The sequence below is a fragment of the Microcebus murinus genome, chromosome 25 (assembly GCF_040939455.1).
Source record: "Microcebus murinus isolate Inina chromosome 25, M.murinus_Inina_mat1.0, whole genome shotgun sequence".
NCBI classification, from domain to species: Eukaryota; Metazoa; Chordata; class Mammalia; order Primates; family Cheirogaleidae; genus Microcebus; species Microcebus murinus.
Window position 1 is genome coordinate 1,124,733 of NC_134128.1, and position 18,412 is coordinate 1,143,144.

The 18,412-nt window shown below is 36.2% G+C and overlaps 1 protein-coding gene across 2 annotated transcripts in view; it reads left to right on the forward strand.

Annotated features, from left to right (window-relative positions):
* Nucleotides 1-18,412, forward strand: part of ARHGAP12 (Rho GTPase activating protein 12) — a 134,830-nt gene that overhangs the window by 88,951 nt on the left and 27,467 nt on the right. For both annotated transcript variants that reach the window (XM_075997466.1, XM_075997467.1), the window contains 4 exons: nucleotides 8,860-8,961; nucleotides 11,803-11,901; nucleotides 15,566-15,668; nucleotides 17,060-17,176. In XM_075997466.1, the coding sequence (XP_075853581.1) occupies nucleotides 8,860-8,961; nucleotides 11,803-11,901; nucleotides 15,566-15,668; nucleotides 17,060-17,176 (421 nt within the window). The remainder of the gene's footprint in view (nucleotides 1-8,859; nucleotides 8,962-11,802; nucleotides 11,902-15,565; nucleotides 15,669-17,059; nucleotides 17,177-18,412) is intronic.

An 18,412-nucleotide genomic window follows, 5' to 3' on the forward strand; every position in this document is an offset into this window, starting at 1 on the left:
CACAACACTACCATAGTAGCAGGAGACTTCAACACTCCATTTAATGATGTGGATAGATCCTCCAAATAGAAAATAAGCAAAGAAATAATGGACCTGAACAAAGCCCTTGATCAAAAAGGTCTGACAGATCTCTATAGAGCATTTCATCCAAATAAACTTGAATTTACATTCTTCTCAGCAGCCCATGGATCCTACTCCAAAATTGATCATATCCTAGGCCGCAAATCAGATCTCAAAAAATTCAAGAAAATAGAAATTATACCTTGTATCTTTTCTGACCATAACGGTATAAAATTACAGTTCAATTCCTATAGAAACACTCAACCCCTCACAAAATCATGGAAATTAAACAATCTATTATTGAAAAATTATTGGGTAAAGGAAGAAATTCAGAGGGAAGTTGAGAATTTCTTCGAACAAAATGATAACAGTGATACCTCTTACCAAAACCTGTGGGATACAGCAAAAGCTTACCTGAGGAAAACTAATAGCAATTAACGCTCACATCCAAAAATCAGAAAGCTTAGATACTGACAACCTAATGAATAAGCTCAAGGAATTGGAAAAAGAAGAGCAAACAATTTCTAATCCTAATAGAAGAAAAGAAATAACAAAGATCAAAGCAGAACTGAATGAAATGGAGAACAAGAGAACTATACTAAAAATCAGCAAAACCAGAAGCTGGTTTTTTGAAAACATAAACAAAATCGATGGCCCTCTTGCTAGATTGACAAGGACCCAAAGGGAAAGGACTCTAATAAACTGAATAACAAATGAAAAAGGAGAGATCATAACAGATACCAAAGAAATACAAAACATTATATTTGACTATTATAAAAAACTATATGCCCCAAAACTACAGAACGAAGACGAAATGGACAAATTCCTGGATTCATACAACCTTTCTAAGTTCACCCAGGAGGGAACAGAATTCCTGAACAGACCAATCTCAAGCCCAGAAATTGAAGCAGTAATTAAAAACCTCCCCAAATGGAAAAGTCCCAGGGCAGATGGCTATACTTCAGAGTTCTACCAAACATACGAAGATGAACTCATACCTATACTACAGAAACTATTCCACACCATCGAGAAGGATGGTATCCTTCCTAACTCATTCTATGAAGCCAATATCACCTTGATACCAAAGCCAGGAAAGGATACAACAAAAAAAGAAAATTACAGACCAATATCCCTGATGAATACAGATGTAAAAATCCTAAATAAAATTTTAGTGAATAGAATTCAGCGGCACATCAAAAAAAAAAAAAAAATTCACCATGACCAGGTGGGCTTTATTCCAGAGATGCAAGGATGGTTCAACATACTCAAGTCTATAAATGCAATTCACTTCATAAATAAAATCAAGAACAAAAACCATATGGATTCTGTCAATAGATGCAGAAAAAGCATTTGACAAAGTCCAACACACCTTTATGATAAAAACTCTTAACGAAATAGGCATAGACGCCTCATACCTTAAATTTATCAAATCCATCTATGACACACCCACTTCTAATATCATTCCAAATGGGGAATAATTGAAATCTTTCCCCCTTCGATCCGGAACTAGACAAGGATGCCCACTGTCTCCTCTCCTATTCAACACAGTGCTTGAAGTCCTAGTGATAGCAATCAGGCAGGGGAGGGGTATTAAGGGTATTCAAGTGGGGGCAGATGAAATCAAACTCTCGCTCTTTGCCGATGACATGATATTATACCTAGAAAACCCCATGGACTCTTCCAAGAGACTCCTAGACTTGATAACTGAATTTGGTAAAGTTTCAGGTTATAAAATCAATATACACAAATCAGAAGCATTTATATATGCCAAGAACCATCAAGCAGAAACTCAAAACAAAAACGCAATACCCTTTACTATAGCCCCAAAGAAAATTAAATATCTAGGAGTATGCTTAATGAAAGATACAAAAGATTTATACAATGTACTACGAATCACTAATAAAAGAAATTGCAGAAGATTTAAACAGATGGAAAAATCTACCTTGTTTATGGATTGGTAGAATCAATATAGTTAAAATGTCAATATTACTTAAAGTGATCTATAGAATCAATGCAGTCCCCATCAAAATACCATCAGCATTCTTTACAGATCTAGCAAAAATAATTCTTCACTTTGTATGGAACCAGAAAAAAACCTCGTATAGCCAAAGCAATCTTAAATAAAGGGAACATACTGGGAGGCATCAGTCTTCCTGACTTCAAGATGTACTGTAAAGCAATAATAGTTAAATTAGCCTGGTACTGGCACAAGAACAGAAGCATGGATATCTGAAATAGATTTGAGATACCAGAGATGAAACCATCAGTATATGGTAATCTAATCTTTGATAAAGCTGAAAAAATATACAATTGGGAAAAGAATCTCTCTTCAATAAATGGTGCTGGGAAAACTGGTTAGCTACATGCAGAAGAGCAAATCAGGATCCCTACCTCTCACCTCTCACAAAAATTCACTCAAGATGGATAACAGACTTAAACTTAAGGCATGAAACCTTGGAATCCTAGAAGATGATGTTGGGAAAACCCTGTAAGACATTGGCCTACGAAAAGAATTTTTGAGGAGGACCCCCAAGGCAATCACTGCAGCATCAAAAATAAACAAATGGGATCTGATCAAATTAAAGAGTTTCTGCACAGCCAAGGAAACCATCAGTAGAGCAAATAGATAACCCACATAGTGAGAGAAAAATATTTGCTCTCTACACCTCTGATAAAGGTCTAATAACAAGAATCTATCTGGAACTTAAAAGAATTAACAAGAAAAAAAATCAAATAATCCCATCAAGAAATGGGTGACGGAAATTAACAGAAACTTCTCCAAAGAAGACAGAATAATGGCCTGCAAACATATAAAAAAAAAAAATGCTCAACATCTCTAAGCATCAGAGAAATGCAAATCAAAACCACTATGAGGGCCGGGCGCGGTGGCTCACGCCTGTAATCCTAGCACTCTGGGAGGCCGAGGCGGGCGGATTGCTCGAGGTTGGGAGTTCGAAACCATCCTGAGCGAGACCCCGTCTCTACTAAAAATAGAAAGAAATTAATTGACCAACTAAAAATATATATACAAAAAATTAGCCGGGCATGGTGGCACATGCCTGTAGTCCCAGCTACTTGGGAGGCTGAGGCAGGAGGATCGCTTGAGCCCAGGAGTTTGAGGTTGCTGTGATCTAGGCTGACGCCATGGCACTCACTCTAGCCTGGGCAACAAAAGTGAGACTCTGTCTCAAAAAAAAAAAAACCAAAAAAAACCACTATGAGATACCACTAACCCCAGTGAGAATGGCCTATATCGAGAAATCCCAAAACAACAAATGTTGGCGAGGATGCAGAGAGACAGGAGCACTCTTACACTGCTGGTGGGACTGCAAATTAGTGCAACCTTTGTGGAAAAGAATTTGGAGATACCTCAAACAGCTAGAAATAGAAATACCATTCGACCCAGCAATAGCATTGTTGGGCATCTACCCAAAAGAGCATAAGACATTCTATTACAAAGACATCTGCCCCCGAATGTTTATGGTAGCAAAATTCACTATTGCATGGTCATGGAAACAACCTAAGTGCCCGTCAATTCATGAGTGGATAATTAAAATGTGGTATATGCTCACAACAGAATATTACTCAATTCTAAGAAATGACAGTGAGCTAGCACTGTTTATGCTATCCTGGATTAAGCTTAAGCTTGTTACCCAAAGTGAGGCGACACAAGACATGGAAAATGGGCCCCACATCTACTTGCCATCAAATTGGTACTGACTGATTAAAACTATGGTTCTCAAATGGTGATAGTTACATCAGGGATTCGGGGCGGGGGAGACCCAATTTTACGGTCGTGGCAAGCATTTTGGAGAGGAAGGGCATAACTCTAACCCTTCTTAGGGAGAGGCAAAGATAATGTAACCAAAATGTCAAAAAAACCCCAAACAAATAAAAAAGAAAAAAACTTTTTTATCGGGTGGTGGGCGGGCGGGAAGGGGAGAAGGAGAAGGGTGTGTACTCACATAGTGTGTGCGGTGCGCACCACCGGGGGATTGGACACGCTTGAATCTCTGGCACATCTGGGGGAAGGGGGGGCAGGGGCAATATTTGTAACCCTAACAATATTTGTATCCCCATAATATGAAATAAAAGGAAGAAAAAAAATAAAAAAATATATATTCCAACAGGAAAAAAAAACAATACTGACAAAGGATGTGTGTTATTTCTGTCAGCTACAGTTGTGTTACTGTGTTCCCATCTGGCAACAGAGGAAACATAATTTAAAATTCACTGAGTGAACCTATTGTGAAATTGTTGAATCGTTAATGAATTTTTTATTTTAGGGATTCACTATTTGAGTTTTTGCCTTTAAATGACATTTTATTAATAATATAATAATTATCTCAGGTAGGCATAATTAATAAAACATAGCCACACTGTGTTTTGTAGTCTCAGTAAAAACTAAACAGGCTGGGCATGGTGGCTCATGTCTGTAATCCCAAGTACTTTGGGAGGTTGAGGCGGGAGGGTTGCCTGAAGCCAGGAGTTTAAGAGCAGACTGGGCAATGTAGTGAGACCTTGTCTCCAAAAACAAAGTGAAAAAAATTGGCTGGGTGTGGTGGTACACCCCCGTAGTACCAGCTACTTGGCAGGCTGAGGCAGGCAGATTACATGCTCCCAGGAATTTGAGGCTGCAGTAAGCTCTGATCACACCACTGCACTCCAACTTGGGTGACAGAGCAAGACTTTGTCTAAAAAAAAAAATAAAAAAGAAAGAAAGAAAAAGATTAAACAGATTTAGGGTATGGTAAAATGCTTGGTTATACAATTTTAAAGCCTCAGACTGCCTTGCTTTTTCCCTTCCTACATTTTAGGGGAGTGAAAACTAATTTAAGTGTCCTAAGTAAAAGCAAGTAAGATTATTTAAATAAAAAATGTGTACTTTAAATAAGTGAGTGTGTATTTTGGCATAGACATTATTCATAAGTGTCAAATTTGATGAAATACACAAGACGCTTCTTAACTCTGACATTAGGTTTGTTCAAAAAGATTTGGAAGAATTCTAGCTTTGTTTCTCTGCTCAGTCACCAATTAGATCTAGTGTAGGTTAAGTGTATCCTGTTTATACTGTGGAATTATATCTTAACTGAGGATGAGATTCTAAGGCTAAAATACAAGCTAAATAACTGAAAATCACTTATAATGAAAACTGCTCTTAAGTATTCCTTAGGAAGATGCTATATTGAAGTCGATCTCTAACAGAGCCAATTTTTTCCTTTGGTGTTGGAAGGGATAGGTTTTCCTTCCGTTAAATTTGGGTCGCTTATGTTAGGGGCCACATTATAGGAGAAGTATATATATTTCTTTAAAAATTAGATTCACACTTAGTGCAAAAACCTAAGAGATCTACTTAAGAAATAGTAGGTTTGAATCTTACAGTCATTCTAGGGCATATACTCATTTGATAGAATGTTGAGAAAAATTACAAATCACCCACAGTATTTGAAGTTCTATATTTTTTTTTTTTTTTTGAGACAGAGTCTCACTTTGTTGCCCAGGCTAGAGTGAGTGCCGTGGCGTCAGCCTAGCTCACAGCAACCTCAGACTCCTGGGCTCGAGTGATCCTGCTGCCTCAGCCTCCCGGGTAGCTGGGACTACAGGCATGCGCCACCATGCCCCGGGGTCTCGCTCTTGCTCAGGCTGGTTTTGAACTCCTGACCTTGAGCAATCCGCCCGCCTCGGCCTCCCAAGAGCTAGGATTACAGGCGTGAGCCACAGCGCCCGGCCAAAGTTCTATATGTTTTAATTATTCATGCGTGTATTTATTTGTTTGCAGAGAATGGATATTTTCATTTTGAAATGCACACATGCTGCATGCAATTCTACTTTATGAGATAAATTTTACATACATGCTTTATCATCAAAAGTCTAGTGAGCCTTTCCTTCTCTTTTAGGATAGATACCTTCTAGTTGTATCTTAGAAAATGCTAGTTTATCCACTGGATTGTTTTATCAGTAACATAAACTTAGAGTTGTTTTCTCATACCTCATTTCACCTTAGAAATGTGTGTATATATGTTTGCTTGTTCAACAGACATAAAAGCCTGCTATGTTCTGGGCATTGTGTTAAGCTTAGGGGGTTAGAAATTAAGGGCATGGTCCCTGTCTTTTAAGGCTTGCATTGTGGTGGGGAAGACTGACAAGTGGACAGTCACAACGTGACATGACAGATTGTGCTCGCTCTTAGTTATAATTCATCATATTCCTTTAAAAATCACCCCACAAATATTGGTAGTTATTCAAACATTCATTTCTACATGCTTTCAAATTTCAAAAAATAGTCACTTTCTGGGGCCAGATAATTATTTGTTGGTGGGGGCTATCTTATACATGGTAGGGTTTTTAGCAGGTGACTGACACCCTTCCTTTAGTTGTGACAACTAAAAATGTCTTCAGACACTACCAAATGTCCCCTGGAGGACAAAATTGCCTCTGTCCTAGCAGAAGAGCCACTATCCTAGAGGATGGGCGAGGCAAGCTAGATGGTAAGTCTACTCCTGAGTGATAACTTGGAAAGTGATACCAGATGACATTGCCCAGGAGGAAGCCCAGGGATTTCTGAGCAGGATGGCTGAGAGCCAGATGTGACTCCTCTCAATTACAAGTCTTAGGAATATAGGCTAAGACTAGTCTGTTTAAGATAAATTCCATAAGGCCTTCATCTTAAAAATAAAACATGAATTTATGTAATAACAGAAAGTATTCTGAATTCTAGGGCCTTTGCAAAAATATTTGTGAGTTTAGCCTTGCTTGTGTTGTGTGTCTGTGTGTAGAATTGTATTTTTGTCCTGTCTGGTTCCATTATGCTTTTCTCGTATGTGTCATTTTGCTATTATGCGCTGTTATGACATCATCACTTTCTTCCCTTTTCCATCAAGTCCTTCTGCCACCAGGGCTCAGTCTCTGGGCCCTTGCTTTCGCTGCTTTCTTCTTGGAAAAACTCTATCCATCGTCGGTCTGCTGTTGCACATGTAAAGTCTGACCCTGTTTCAGCTGTCACTATATGTGTTCTTATTGCATGTCCCTTGCCACAATAATTTTGTTTTCTTTGCCATGAATACATTGGTGGGGAGGTGATTACAGTAAAGTGGGGATAGATTTTGGAAAAGAATAAAGAACAAAATTTTGCCACCTTAATTGATTGTTTTTTTTTTTTTTTGCATTCTATGTCATATCATTGTATTTGTATTTAGTTGCTATATCTTATTTGGTTGGTTATTTGTATCTCTGCTTATAGATAACCATATTACACAACATATGACAATGAATTAAATGATTGATTTTTGTCATTTTTTTAAAAAGGTACATTCAGGTTTTATAATTTTTGAGATATACCATTTCTGCTCAGGAAGTTATCTATGCCCATCATGTAGCTTTATGGTTAATTTGTCTTTTGAATGACAACAGGTACTTAAGAAGGCACAGCCTTTGTAGAATACAGTTAAAATTTTATTGTCATTTTTATTATGATTCTACTAATAAATTCCATATAATACCCCAAATTTTCCTTTGATTTCACTAATAAATTCCATATAACTCCTAAGTTTTATTTGGTTTTGTTATAACAAGTACATTATTAAAGTTCACACTGCTAGCTTAAAAGACCTAAAAGGGAACAAGTTAAGGCAAACTCTTTCTTAAATGTGAAGCTGCTGAGTAGAGTTTCTGATATTACAAATAGTGAGTAAGTCATCACAAGCTTAGTGGGTAAGATCCATTTCTAATGACAAGAATAATTTGACTTGAAAATATTTTAGCAAACAAAATTTCCTATATCAAATATAGGAAATATTTGTAACAAATCTTCATGATTTTAAATTATAATTTAGCAGCCCTTAGATTTAAAACCTGCAAACTTTTTAATATTATAGGAATAGTATTTTATATCCTTAGTTAACAGACTAAACAAATTTAATGATGGCAATATACAAAGTAAGTATATATTAAACATAAGTTTTCTATTTGTTGATCTTTTCCTTATCTAGTTAACAAAATATAACAGCTAGCTGTTTTCTTTTCAGTCCCTCCACGTCAGTTGTCTTCCCATTCTTTCCGTAGTTCCTTTTTAAGTGGCTGAGGCTTGTGGCATCTGGCTCTAGGTATAATTTCTAACAAAGGCTGAATAAAAGAACATGGGGCTTAGAGTTTTCTGTTTTCACAAGTCATTGTTAGTTGTTGGCAACATAACTGGTCAATAAGGAACTAACTTCTGAAAGCACTAAATCAGATTTAGAGAGTTTATTAATCAGATAGAAAGTGAACTTGATATCTACCTGATGTTTTATATACATATATAAGAATATTGCCTTGATTTTTTGAACTATCATTTTACATAGTCATAGGCAGTCTAGGATAAATTCTAAGAAATAGAACTGATAAGACAACATATACATATGTTTGTAAATTTACAAATATAGTATTACCAATTTTCCCTTTCTAGGAGTTGTTCCAATTTACATACCACTTGCATGGGGATCTGTTAGTCTATAGCAGCCTTACCAACATGATTTTGAATTTGTTTTTTTTTTTGCCCCCTACTCTGATGGGTAAAAAAAAGCTTTTATATATATTATGATGGAAGTTGAGCCATTTTATTTCCTTTTCTATGAACTATCTATTCATATCTTCTAGACATTTTTTAATTTTAAAGTACAAATTATTTTACGATAAAGAGGAGTTTAAGATAATCTTCTATTTGATTTATTGTTGATAATATAAGATCAGTCTTAATTCTTTGTGTACAAACACATGTACATGAATATCACGTAAATGTGTTTCCCTTTTTTCAAAATGAAGTTTGGGAGTAATCAGTCCAAACCAGAGTTCACAGTGGACCTCAAGGGGGCGACGATTGAGATGGCTTCAAAGGAGAAATCTAGCAAAAAGAATGTACTTGAGGTAATAATTTTTTCCTAATATAGTTCACATACTTAACTGTAGTAATTGTATTTCTGTTTTTGAGTTATTTTTGGCAATAGTCTTTCACTGTAACTAGTTAAGGCAATTTGGTGATTAAGTCAGATTGTATCATAATTTAAGACGAAAAATCTGCAGTATAAAACCAGCTATGTTTGCATAAATTATTGGAACTCAGACTATATATTACAAGCCTTTGCTTCACAAATCTTGCCTTTTTCTAGCAGCAATAAAAAGGATGTGGTTCCTTTTGCTTACCAAATCTAATATTAAAATATAAATTCAGGGAGTATTGATAATGGGGGGGGCTATGCATGTATGAGGCAGGGATACTGATACCTCTGTACCTCCTAAGTTTTGCTGGAACCTAAAACTGGTCTAAAAAAATTAAATCTTTTTTAAAAAGTTAAAACTTTTTCATTTTGTCCTTTAAACACCTCTACAGTAACATATTATCCTGTATCAGTTATTTATTGCTATATAACAAACTACCTCAAAACTTAGTATCTTAACAAAAGAGCCATCTTGTTTGCTCAGTTTGGCCTGGGCTGAGCTGGGTGATTATTCTTCTGATCTCGCTTGAGACCATTCATGAGGCCTCAGTGGTCCAGTGGCTCGATTAGAGCTGGGTGGTCTAAGAGGACCTCATTCACGTGTCTGGTGTTGGTGCCAGTTGTTGCTCGGCCTCCTCTTTCACAAGCTCTCTCGTTCTCAAGGAGGCTGCCTCAGGCTTCTTCACAGCAGTGTCAGGATTCCAAGAGGGTGAAAGTGGAAGCTACAGGGCTTCTCAGGGCCTAGACTTGGAAGTCACACATTACTTTCAGTGTATTCTGTTGGTTAACACAGTTCAGAGGCTAGCCAGGAGGTATTCAGGGTTGTGGGGAAAGAGTCCACCTATTGATGGAGGAGGAACAAAGTCCCATTGCAGAAGGGTGTGTGTACAGAGATCCTAGGAATTTTTGGTGTGTGTTTGTAAACAGTCTTCCAGATCCCAACCTCCCATTGCAGAGAGATGTCTCCAGTCTCTCCTGCCTTATTGTCTAGGTACACTGGCTTAATTGCTGTTTTCCAGGCAGAGCCCAGGTTCTCCTGCTTGTCTGTATTTTACTCTTTATCCTTCTGCCTCAAGTACTGACCTGTGCCTGTCTCTGCTTGCCAAGTGTTACTCTTCGAAGAGCCATGGCAAACATCACCATAGCAATGAGGCTACTTCTTTATTATAATTTGGAAACGGTATTTATTTCAGTGTATCTGGGTTATCACCATTTGTAAATGATTCTCCCCACCAGAGGGTTACAGTGTGTGTTTTTCCTTTCAATAAGAACCTCTAACAGAGGAGAGTATCTCATGTACAGTGAACGTTCAGAGTCAATTGACTGGTTTGACTAACTTTAGAAAGATCAAGAAAGGAAGTCACCGTTTTCTGAATTAGCCAGTTTCAGTAGGTGTTCAGAATGAAAAGGGTTCCATGGTAAAATAAATTTGGGGTGCAGTATGTATTTTATTTTGATCTTAGAAAATCACAGTGTTCCCTAGAATACCAAAAGCCTGAGAAGTCTTGAAGGAGAGAATCTCTGTTACATTTTCTTCAATCCAGTATTTTCCAAATTAATGTCCAATAAAAAAAAGTAACATACTTTTTTTTTAATTTATTTTTTTGAGGAATACCTTTTTAAAACTTTGTTTGGGGAACTATGTTTGAGGAATATGTCTCTCAGTGTTGTTTGGGAAACATTGCCATATGTTCCTCTAGGGAAAAAAATCAGTTATTAGAAAATGGGAGAAATGCTTTCTACAGCTGCCTCAAAATTCTTCCTAAACCAAGTGTAAGAAACTTTGAACCAAAGATATTGTACCTTAATATTCCCTTCATATAGAATAATACAGAGTATTCTTCAGTTCATGATTTGACACTTAATTTAGTAATACTTATGCCTGAAAGGGATGTGACATTTGTCTGTGTCTCTCTTTGTACTAATCCATTATATTTACCTACCAAGTAGGAAATATTGAAAGTCTAACCCTTTATGTACTCTTTTTTCTATATTTATTTATTTATTTTTTTTTTTTGAGACAGAGTCTCGCTTTGTTGTCCAGGCTAGAGTGAGTGCCATGGCGTCAGCCTAGCTCACAGCAACCTCAAACTCCTGGGCTTGAGTGATCCTTCTGCCTCAGCCTCCCGAGTAGCTGGGACTACAGGCATGCGCCACCATGCCCGGCTAATTTTATGTATATATATCAGTTGGCCAATTAATTTCTTTCTATTTATAGTAGAGACGGTGTCTTGCTCTTGCTCAGGCTGGTTTTGAACTCCTGACCTTGAGCAATCCGCCCGCCTCGGCCTCCCAAGAGCTAGGATTACAGGCGTGAGCCACAGCGCCCGGCCTATATTTATTTTTTAACCAGAGAAACAGAAACAAATTTCTTGGGCTATGTAAAAATATAGATTTTTTTTTCTTTACAAAGCCATTGTTTCAATTCTAATTTCAAATGTGCAGCTTTGATACTTGAACTGATTTTTAAATGATAAACTATACTAGTATCAGCAAGTTTCATGGCATTTGTGTGATGGAATTTGAGATCTTAAATTATTAGATTTTTATTGAAAATTTGTTATGAGAAACAACTTCATGTTTTATAAACTAACTAGTATTGTTTTATACTAAAGTAAAGGTTTTTCATAGCTGTGTAGTACTTTAGTTTCATCTCTTATCATGTGTGGCACCTACTCTACTTGTGGTTTTATAAACTCTGAATTAAATGTATTCATTTATTTTGCTGCAAGGACAAACTATACTCTTTTTCTTCCCCCTTTCTCTGAAGCTGAAAACTCGTCAAGGAACAGAACTACTAATTCAGTCTGACAATGACACTGTTATTAACGACTGGTTTAAAGTTCTTAGTAGTACTATCAGTAATCAGGTATGTATTTGACTTAGGTAAAATTTGTACATCAGAGCTGTTTTGTTTGTTTGGTTTTGTTTTTCACATATCCAGATTCCAATTTCTATGTGAAAAGACACTTTATATATATATATTTTTTTAACAGAGATGGGAAAAACGGCGATCAATTTAGAAATCCCCAGAGTGTGGCGAATGGTTTTTATATTCTCAGCTACGTAATGTTTGCTGCTAGTCTATTGAAATAATGTTTACATCAGGCATGGGGCAGAAAGAAAGACTTCAAAATGAAGGGGCAGCAGTGCCTAGCACATAGTATTTGTTCAGTGACTGAATGCATTGGAAATAGCACTGTTTGGAGGAAGAGGCCCTGTGCAAAATTGTGGAATGAGTGAAGCTGTAGTCCCTTCATTAGTACTTTTCTAGTGACACTTCTCTTGTTTTTCTCCCACCTTATCCCTGTCCCAAAGGTATTCAGTACCACTATTTCTGGTAAATTTCTTACTTATATAACAACCACTGTAAAGGATCTCAAATTTATATTCTGTAGCTATGTTAGAAAGAACAACAGTAAGCAGCTAGGGGCTTGTGCTTGTTTCTTTTTTTTTTTTTTTTTTTTTTTTGAGACAGAGTCTCACTTTGTTGCCCAGGCTAGAGTGAGTGCCGTGGCGTCAGCCTAGCTCACAGCAACCTCAAACTTCTGGGCTCAAGCCATCCTGCTGCCTCAGCCTCCTGAGTAGCTGGGACTACAGGCATGCGCCACCATGCCCGGCTAATTGTTTCTATATATATTAGTTGGCCAATTAATTTCTTTCTATTTATAGTAGAGATGGGGTCTCACTCTTGCTCGGGCTGGTTTTGAACTCCTGAACTCAAACAATCCACCTGCCTCAGCCTCCCAGAGAGCTGGGATTACAGGCGTGAGCCACCGCGCCCGGCCTGGGCTTGGCTTCTTTATGCTCTGTATTCTTACCTCTCACCATACGGGAATGTGGCTCCTCAGTGAGGATCATGTTATATCAGTGACAGTAATGAAAGATAATGCTTATGAGAAACAAAAGGGAACTTCACCTTTTCTAGCAAATTAGTTATGAAGCTATATATAAATTCTTCCTTTGCAGTCTGTGATATTTCTGAATTCTATTCCTTCTTTTCCATTTATTCCTGAAACTATGCACAGGCCTTTATATCTTTATATCAAAATAAGAGTAATCTCCTAAACAGTTTTCCTTATTTAATCTCCTCTTTTACCAATCCATTCTTTTTTTTTTTTTTTTTTTTTTTTTTTTGAGACAGATTCTTGCTTTGTTGTCCAGGCTAGAGTGAGTGCCGTGGCGTCAGCCTAGCTCACAGCAACCTCAAACTCCTGGGCTCAAGTGATCCTACTGCCTCAGCCTCCCAGGTAGCTGGGACTACAGGCATGCGCCACCATGCCCGGCTAATTTTTTATATATATATCAGTTGGCCAATTAATTTCTTTCTATTTATAGTAGAGACGGTGTCTTGCTCTTGCTCAGGCTGGTTTTGAACTCCTGACCTTGAGCAATCCGCCCGCCTCGGCCTCCCAAGAGCTAGGATTACAGGCGTGAGCCACAGCGCCCGGCCTATCAATCCATTCTTAATGCTATTGCTATATGAAACTTCCTGATGTCAATTTTATAATCTTCTACTGCTTAGAAACCTTCTGTGGCTCCCATTAAAACCAAAGCCCAATCTGTTCAAGAACCAAAGCCCAATCTGTTTTCTCAAATGTACCTGGTATTCTATCCAATATGGTCTTTCAGCTCTAGTAATAGTAATCTGTTCACTATCTCTCTCTTTTTTTTTTTTGGAGACAAGTCTCACTCTGTTGCCTGAGCTAGAGTGCCGTGGCATCAGCCTAGCTCACAGCAAGCTCAAACTCCTGGGCTCAAGCGATCCTTCTGCCTCAGCCTCTCGAGTAGCTGGGACTACAGGCATGCGCCATCATGCCCGGCTAATTTTTTCTATATATTTTTAGTTGTCCAATTAATTTCTTTCTAGTTTTAGTAGAGACGGGGCCTCGCTCTTGCTCAGGCTGGTCTCGAACTCCTGACCTTGAGTGATCCTCCTGCCTTGGCCTCCCAGAGTACTAGGATTACAAGTATGAGCCACCGCACCCGCCCTGTTCACTATCTCTTGAAAGCAAGTATGCGTGCATTCATTTAACAAATACTAATATGTGAGTGCCTTGTGCACTGTGGATATAGCAGCTCGCAGTCAAATACTCCACCTTTCTATGTGGAGGTTATAGTCCAAGACAAGATTACTGAAGACAGATAACTGAACAGTTAATGAAATGTGATGAGTGTTATGATACTGGGAGTGTACAATATATATAAAAACACAGATTACATAGGGGCTGACCTAATGTAGTGGTCAGGGAAGGCCTTGCAAAGAAAGTGGTCTTTTGTTTCGGTTTTTAATTGAGGTCTACAGGATCAGGGAATAAGCCACATGAAGAGACAGGATCATATTATTGGCTATGAATTTTTAAAATATATGCTGTTTCCAAAGTGTCAAAAGATACTGAGGGCTAAATGTAGCAGGAGATGTGAAGACCTCTAGGGAAAATTACAAAACTTTATTGAGAGACATTGAAGAAAACCTAATTAAATGAGAAGTATAATGAATTAATAGATTCAATAATGTATGACATACATTTCTTCCAAATGATTTATAAATTGATAGATTTGAGATTTTTGAATCTCATTTAACATCCCAGTGGTTTTTCTGGTGGGAATTGACAGGCGTAGTCTGAAATTCATATAGAAATGCAAAGGGCTAAGAATGCCTAAGACACTTTTGAAGAAGAAAGTGAAAGGACTTACTCTATCATATGTCAAGACTTTATAAAGCTGTATTAATTAATACAGTGTGGTATCCATGTAAGAATAGACATACAGACTTGTGTGACAGAATAAAAAAACCAAGAAACAGACCCAAATACCTATGGATAATTTATGCCAGATATAGCACAGTAGAGGAACAATGAGCTTTTCAGTAAATGATGCTGGTATAGCTGGAAATCCAAGGAGAAACTGGAACCCTTCTTAACATCATATACAAAAATAAATTCCAGGTGAAATAAAGACTCAGTGTGTAAAACAAAACAAAGTTTTTATCTTCGAGAACTCAGTTCAATTTTTTAACTTGCAAAAGGAACCTTGATTAGGCTATAGATGAGCTCTGGGATTTCTTTCAATTCCCAACATACATGAGTCTGGCATGTAAGTGTTATGCTGTTATAGTATAATACTGTTGTCACGTCCATGAGTAGGAGTCTTACGCTATTGTCACAGAATGTAACTGTACCATGTTTTATCACCATTGGTTATAGCCAGACCTTTTAACTGTTACTAGTGTCACAAAAATTCAGTTGATGAAAATGAGGCAAGATCACCCCATCATCAGTATAAATTCATTATCCTGTGAATTTTCAGTAATAATTTCTTTTTTTTTTTTTTTTGAAATCAAATATAATGCTTTCTGGGGGGAAAAGATATTTTAAAAGATTTATCAAATGTCTGAATCATACATACAGGATACAAATTGGTTTTTAAAAATCATTCAGAAGAGTCAGTTACTAGTCATTGTGAGAATGAATGCTGATACAGCTAAAGTAATATTAGGAGTAACACGTGTTTGGGAAATATCTAACCACTAGGCAGTAGAAACCAATGAAGCAGCTGAAGAGGAGATACCAGATTCACCAGGAATAGAAAAGCATGATAAAGAAAAGGACCAGAAGGAGCCTAAAAAGCTTCGTTGTAAGTTCTTTTTTTGCTAATTGTTTAAGTGAGCTTGTTCTCTTAGCTTTTCAGAGATTTAAAATAAATATATAAAAGCTGAGTATAATCTCCAATGTTACAAAAAAGTTACATGATTAATTAAGTGACTGCAATCTCAGTGCATCAGTATTTCTTCTTGTTACCTCCTTGTCATTTTTCAACCTCATGGGATGCATCCCTGTGACATCATATTAATTTTAAGGTATGATACTTCAAGAGAAAAAAATGCAGTGCACTTCTCTTGAGGCCTCTAGGAAGCTGAGCTTTTTTGATTTAAAAATATATAGCTACTGTCAAAGATTCTACACAGAATGGTAAGCATTAGGAAGTCAAAAGTCATGGGATATTTACCATAATTTCCTACTGGACATGAGGCAGCTGTCTGTGGACTAGGATATGTCTGTGCATGTGCACTGATGCGTACATTCATATCTCCAGGTCATGTCTACAGAAAGGAGCAGAGCTAGAGCCAACAATTTTAAGAAAAGCATTTTCTAATGTTGGCCCCTTGTGGGTTACATTGTTTAAATAGACCATTAGCTGTGATTCTGTACTTTGTTCAACCTATTTTAATAAGTCCACATGTTTAACTGAGAACTTTTTCTCAGGCTCTCAAATTAACTGATCAGTTCTGGTTTTCTTCTACTGCATTCTAATGAAGTTTAGGCCTATTATTGACACTGTCACCATGTAGCAATGTCAACACATAAAAATTTGATTATTCTTTATTAATATATTCTTTGTGTTGTCAGCTTTCCCCAAATATCGTTATTTTCAATATATCTTTTGAATTTTTGATATTGTAGCCAAAAAAGAAAGGACTAAAGGCAATGTAGAACATTTTCTAGGTGATCCCAATCTTAGCTCAGAGTACAAATAATTATGATGAGACTTAGTTAGCTTAAAGTACCAATAGTTATGGTGGCTATATATCTCTCTGTACGTATGTATTTCCAGACTGCTTGTTCATTAAGGGTAGAGACTTTTTTATTTGCTTTGTGATGGATTTTTATTTTTAGATAGTCATTTTACCATCTAAAACTAATAGTCAATAAAGATAAGTAGTATTTATGAAATAATGAATGTGTTTTTATAACTTAGGGATGTCTTGGCCCATATACCAAATAAGGTACAGTTGCAGTTTATTTTTAGTAATAAAAATGAAATGTTTTGTTTGGTTTATATAATTTTTAAATTGGGTCTGTATTAGTATGATTCTTCATGATAAACAACATTACAGTTAAAAATAACTGAATTTGTACTGTAATTTTGACATATGAGGTTAATATGTTTTGCATGTTAGCTGGAAAAACTTTTATCAAAAAATTTTTATTTTATGATATGCTTAATATCTGTCTGTTTGTCTCAAGCAATGAAAGTATCTAGCATAGATTCTTCGGAACAGAAAAAAACCAAGAAAAACTTAAAGAAGTTTCTTACACGACGCCCTACTTTGCAAGCGGTTCGTGAAAAAGGTTATATTAAAGGTTGGTAGGAGAAGTAATGTTTATAATAATGAATATTGGCCAAAATCAGAAATAAGATGTTTCAAATTAAATACCAGAAAATTCTTAAACAGTAAAAATGTTCTTGTTTTTTATTCATAAAGTTTTCAAGTACAGTGATTAAAAGACATGTAAATAATTAAAATTGATATTTTAATGCACATGTAAAGTGTAGTTTAACTAAAGCATTGAACAGACATAACAAACCAAATTTTTAGAAACCCTGTATCAGAGGAGCTACACAGATATGATGGGTGTCAGAGTTTTAGAATTTGTGACAAGAGTTTTAGTTTTGAGAAATAAAGATCAGAAGAAATTAGAAATTTTGAATGAACTATCACTAACAAAGTAGTAGAAAGAAAAAAATGAATGAATAATTCTTGATTGTTTGCTTTTGGCTCTCATTTAAGGTAATTATTAAATTAGTATAAGGTGTTTTTTCCTAATTAATTTATACATTTGGTATTTCATTTATAAGCACCATAATATACTAGCAAGATTTTTTTCTTAATAGGAAAATATTCTTTAAAATCATTTATACTCGCATATGCTTTTAGTTCTTAAAATCATATTTAATTTCAAAGGTAAAATCTTTCAATACATGACTAAAAACAATGATATTTATTCACAAATAAAAGTAAAGGTAATATAATATGTATATATTATGTCTCTGATTTTGGGACCATCACTAGAACATCTGTTTGCAAAGCATCCAAGCTAAAATCCACAACTAAGTTTCATTAAAAAGATGCTTAAGACTTCTGGGAAGAGTTTATCTAATTAAGTGATTCAAATTAGTAACCTTAAGAGTTACAGATAAGCATACAAGTTCGCACGAGTTTAGAGCCTTTTTTTAATTAAAAAAAAAAAAGGCCTGAAAAATAAATGAATTTAACTACTGTTAATTTGTTCACCAAGCTTTTTCATTGAGAAATAGAAACTGTTGTCACTTTATAGCCTTATTCATCATTCCAAATATTTTGTTTGTTTTCCTGAATATTTAGCCCTAATGTGGAATTTCAAAACTGTTGGGTTAAAAGATTAATAGAAGAGCCTTTGAAATACATTTTGTGAAATCAAATGTTGGCGCATGATGGGCATGCATCTGCTTGTTTAAATAGTTATAAAAATATCTACTAAGTGCTAGGCATGAGACTAGAGATGGTGTGAACACCGATTGGCGTTCAGGAGCTACACAGTCCCTGCCCTTGTGAAACT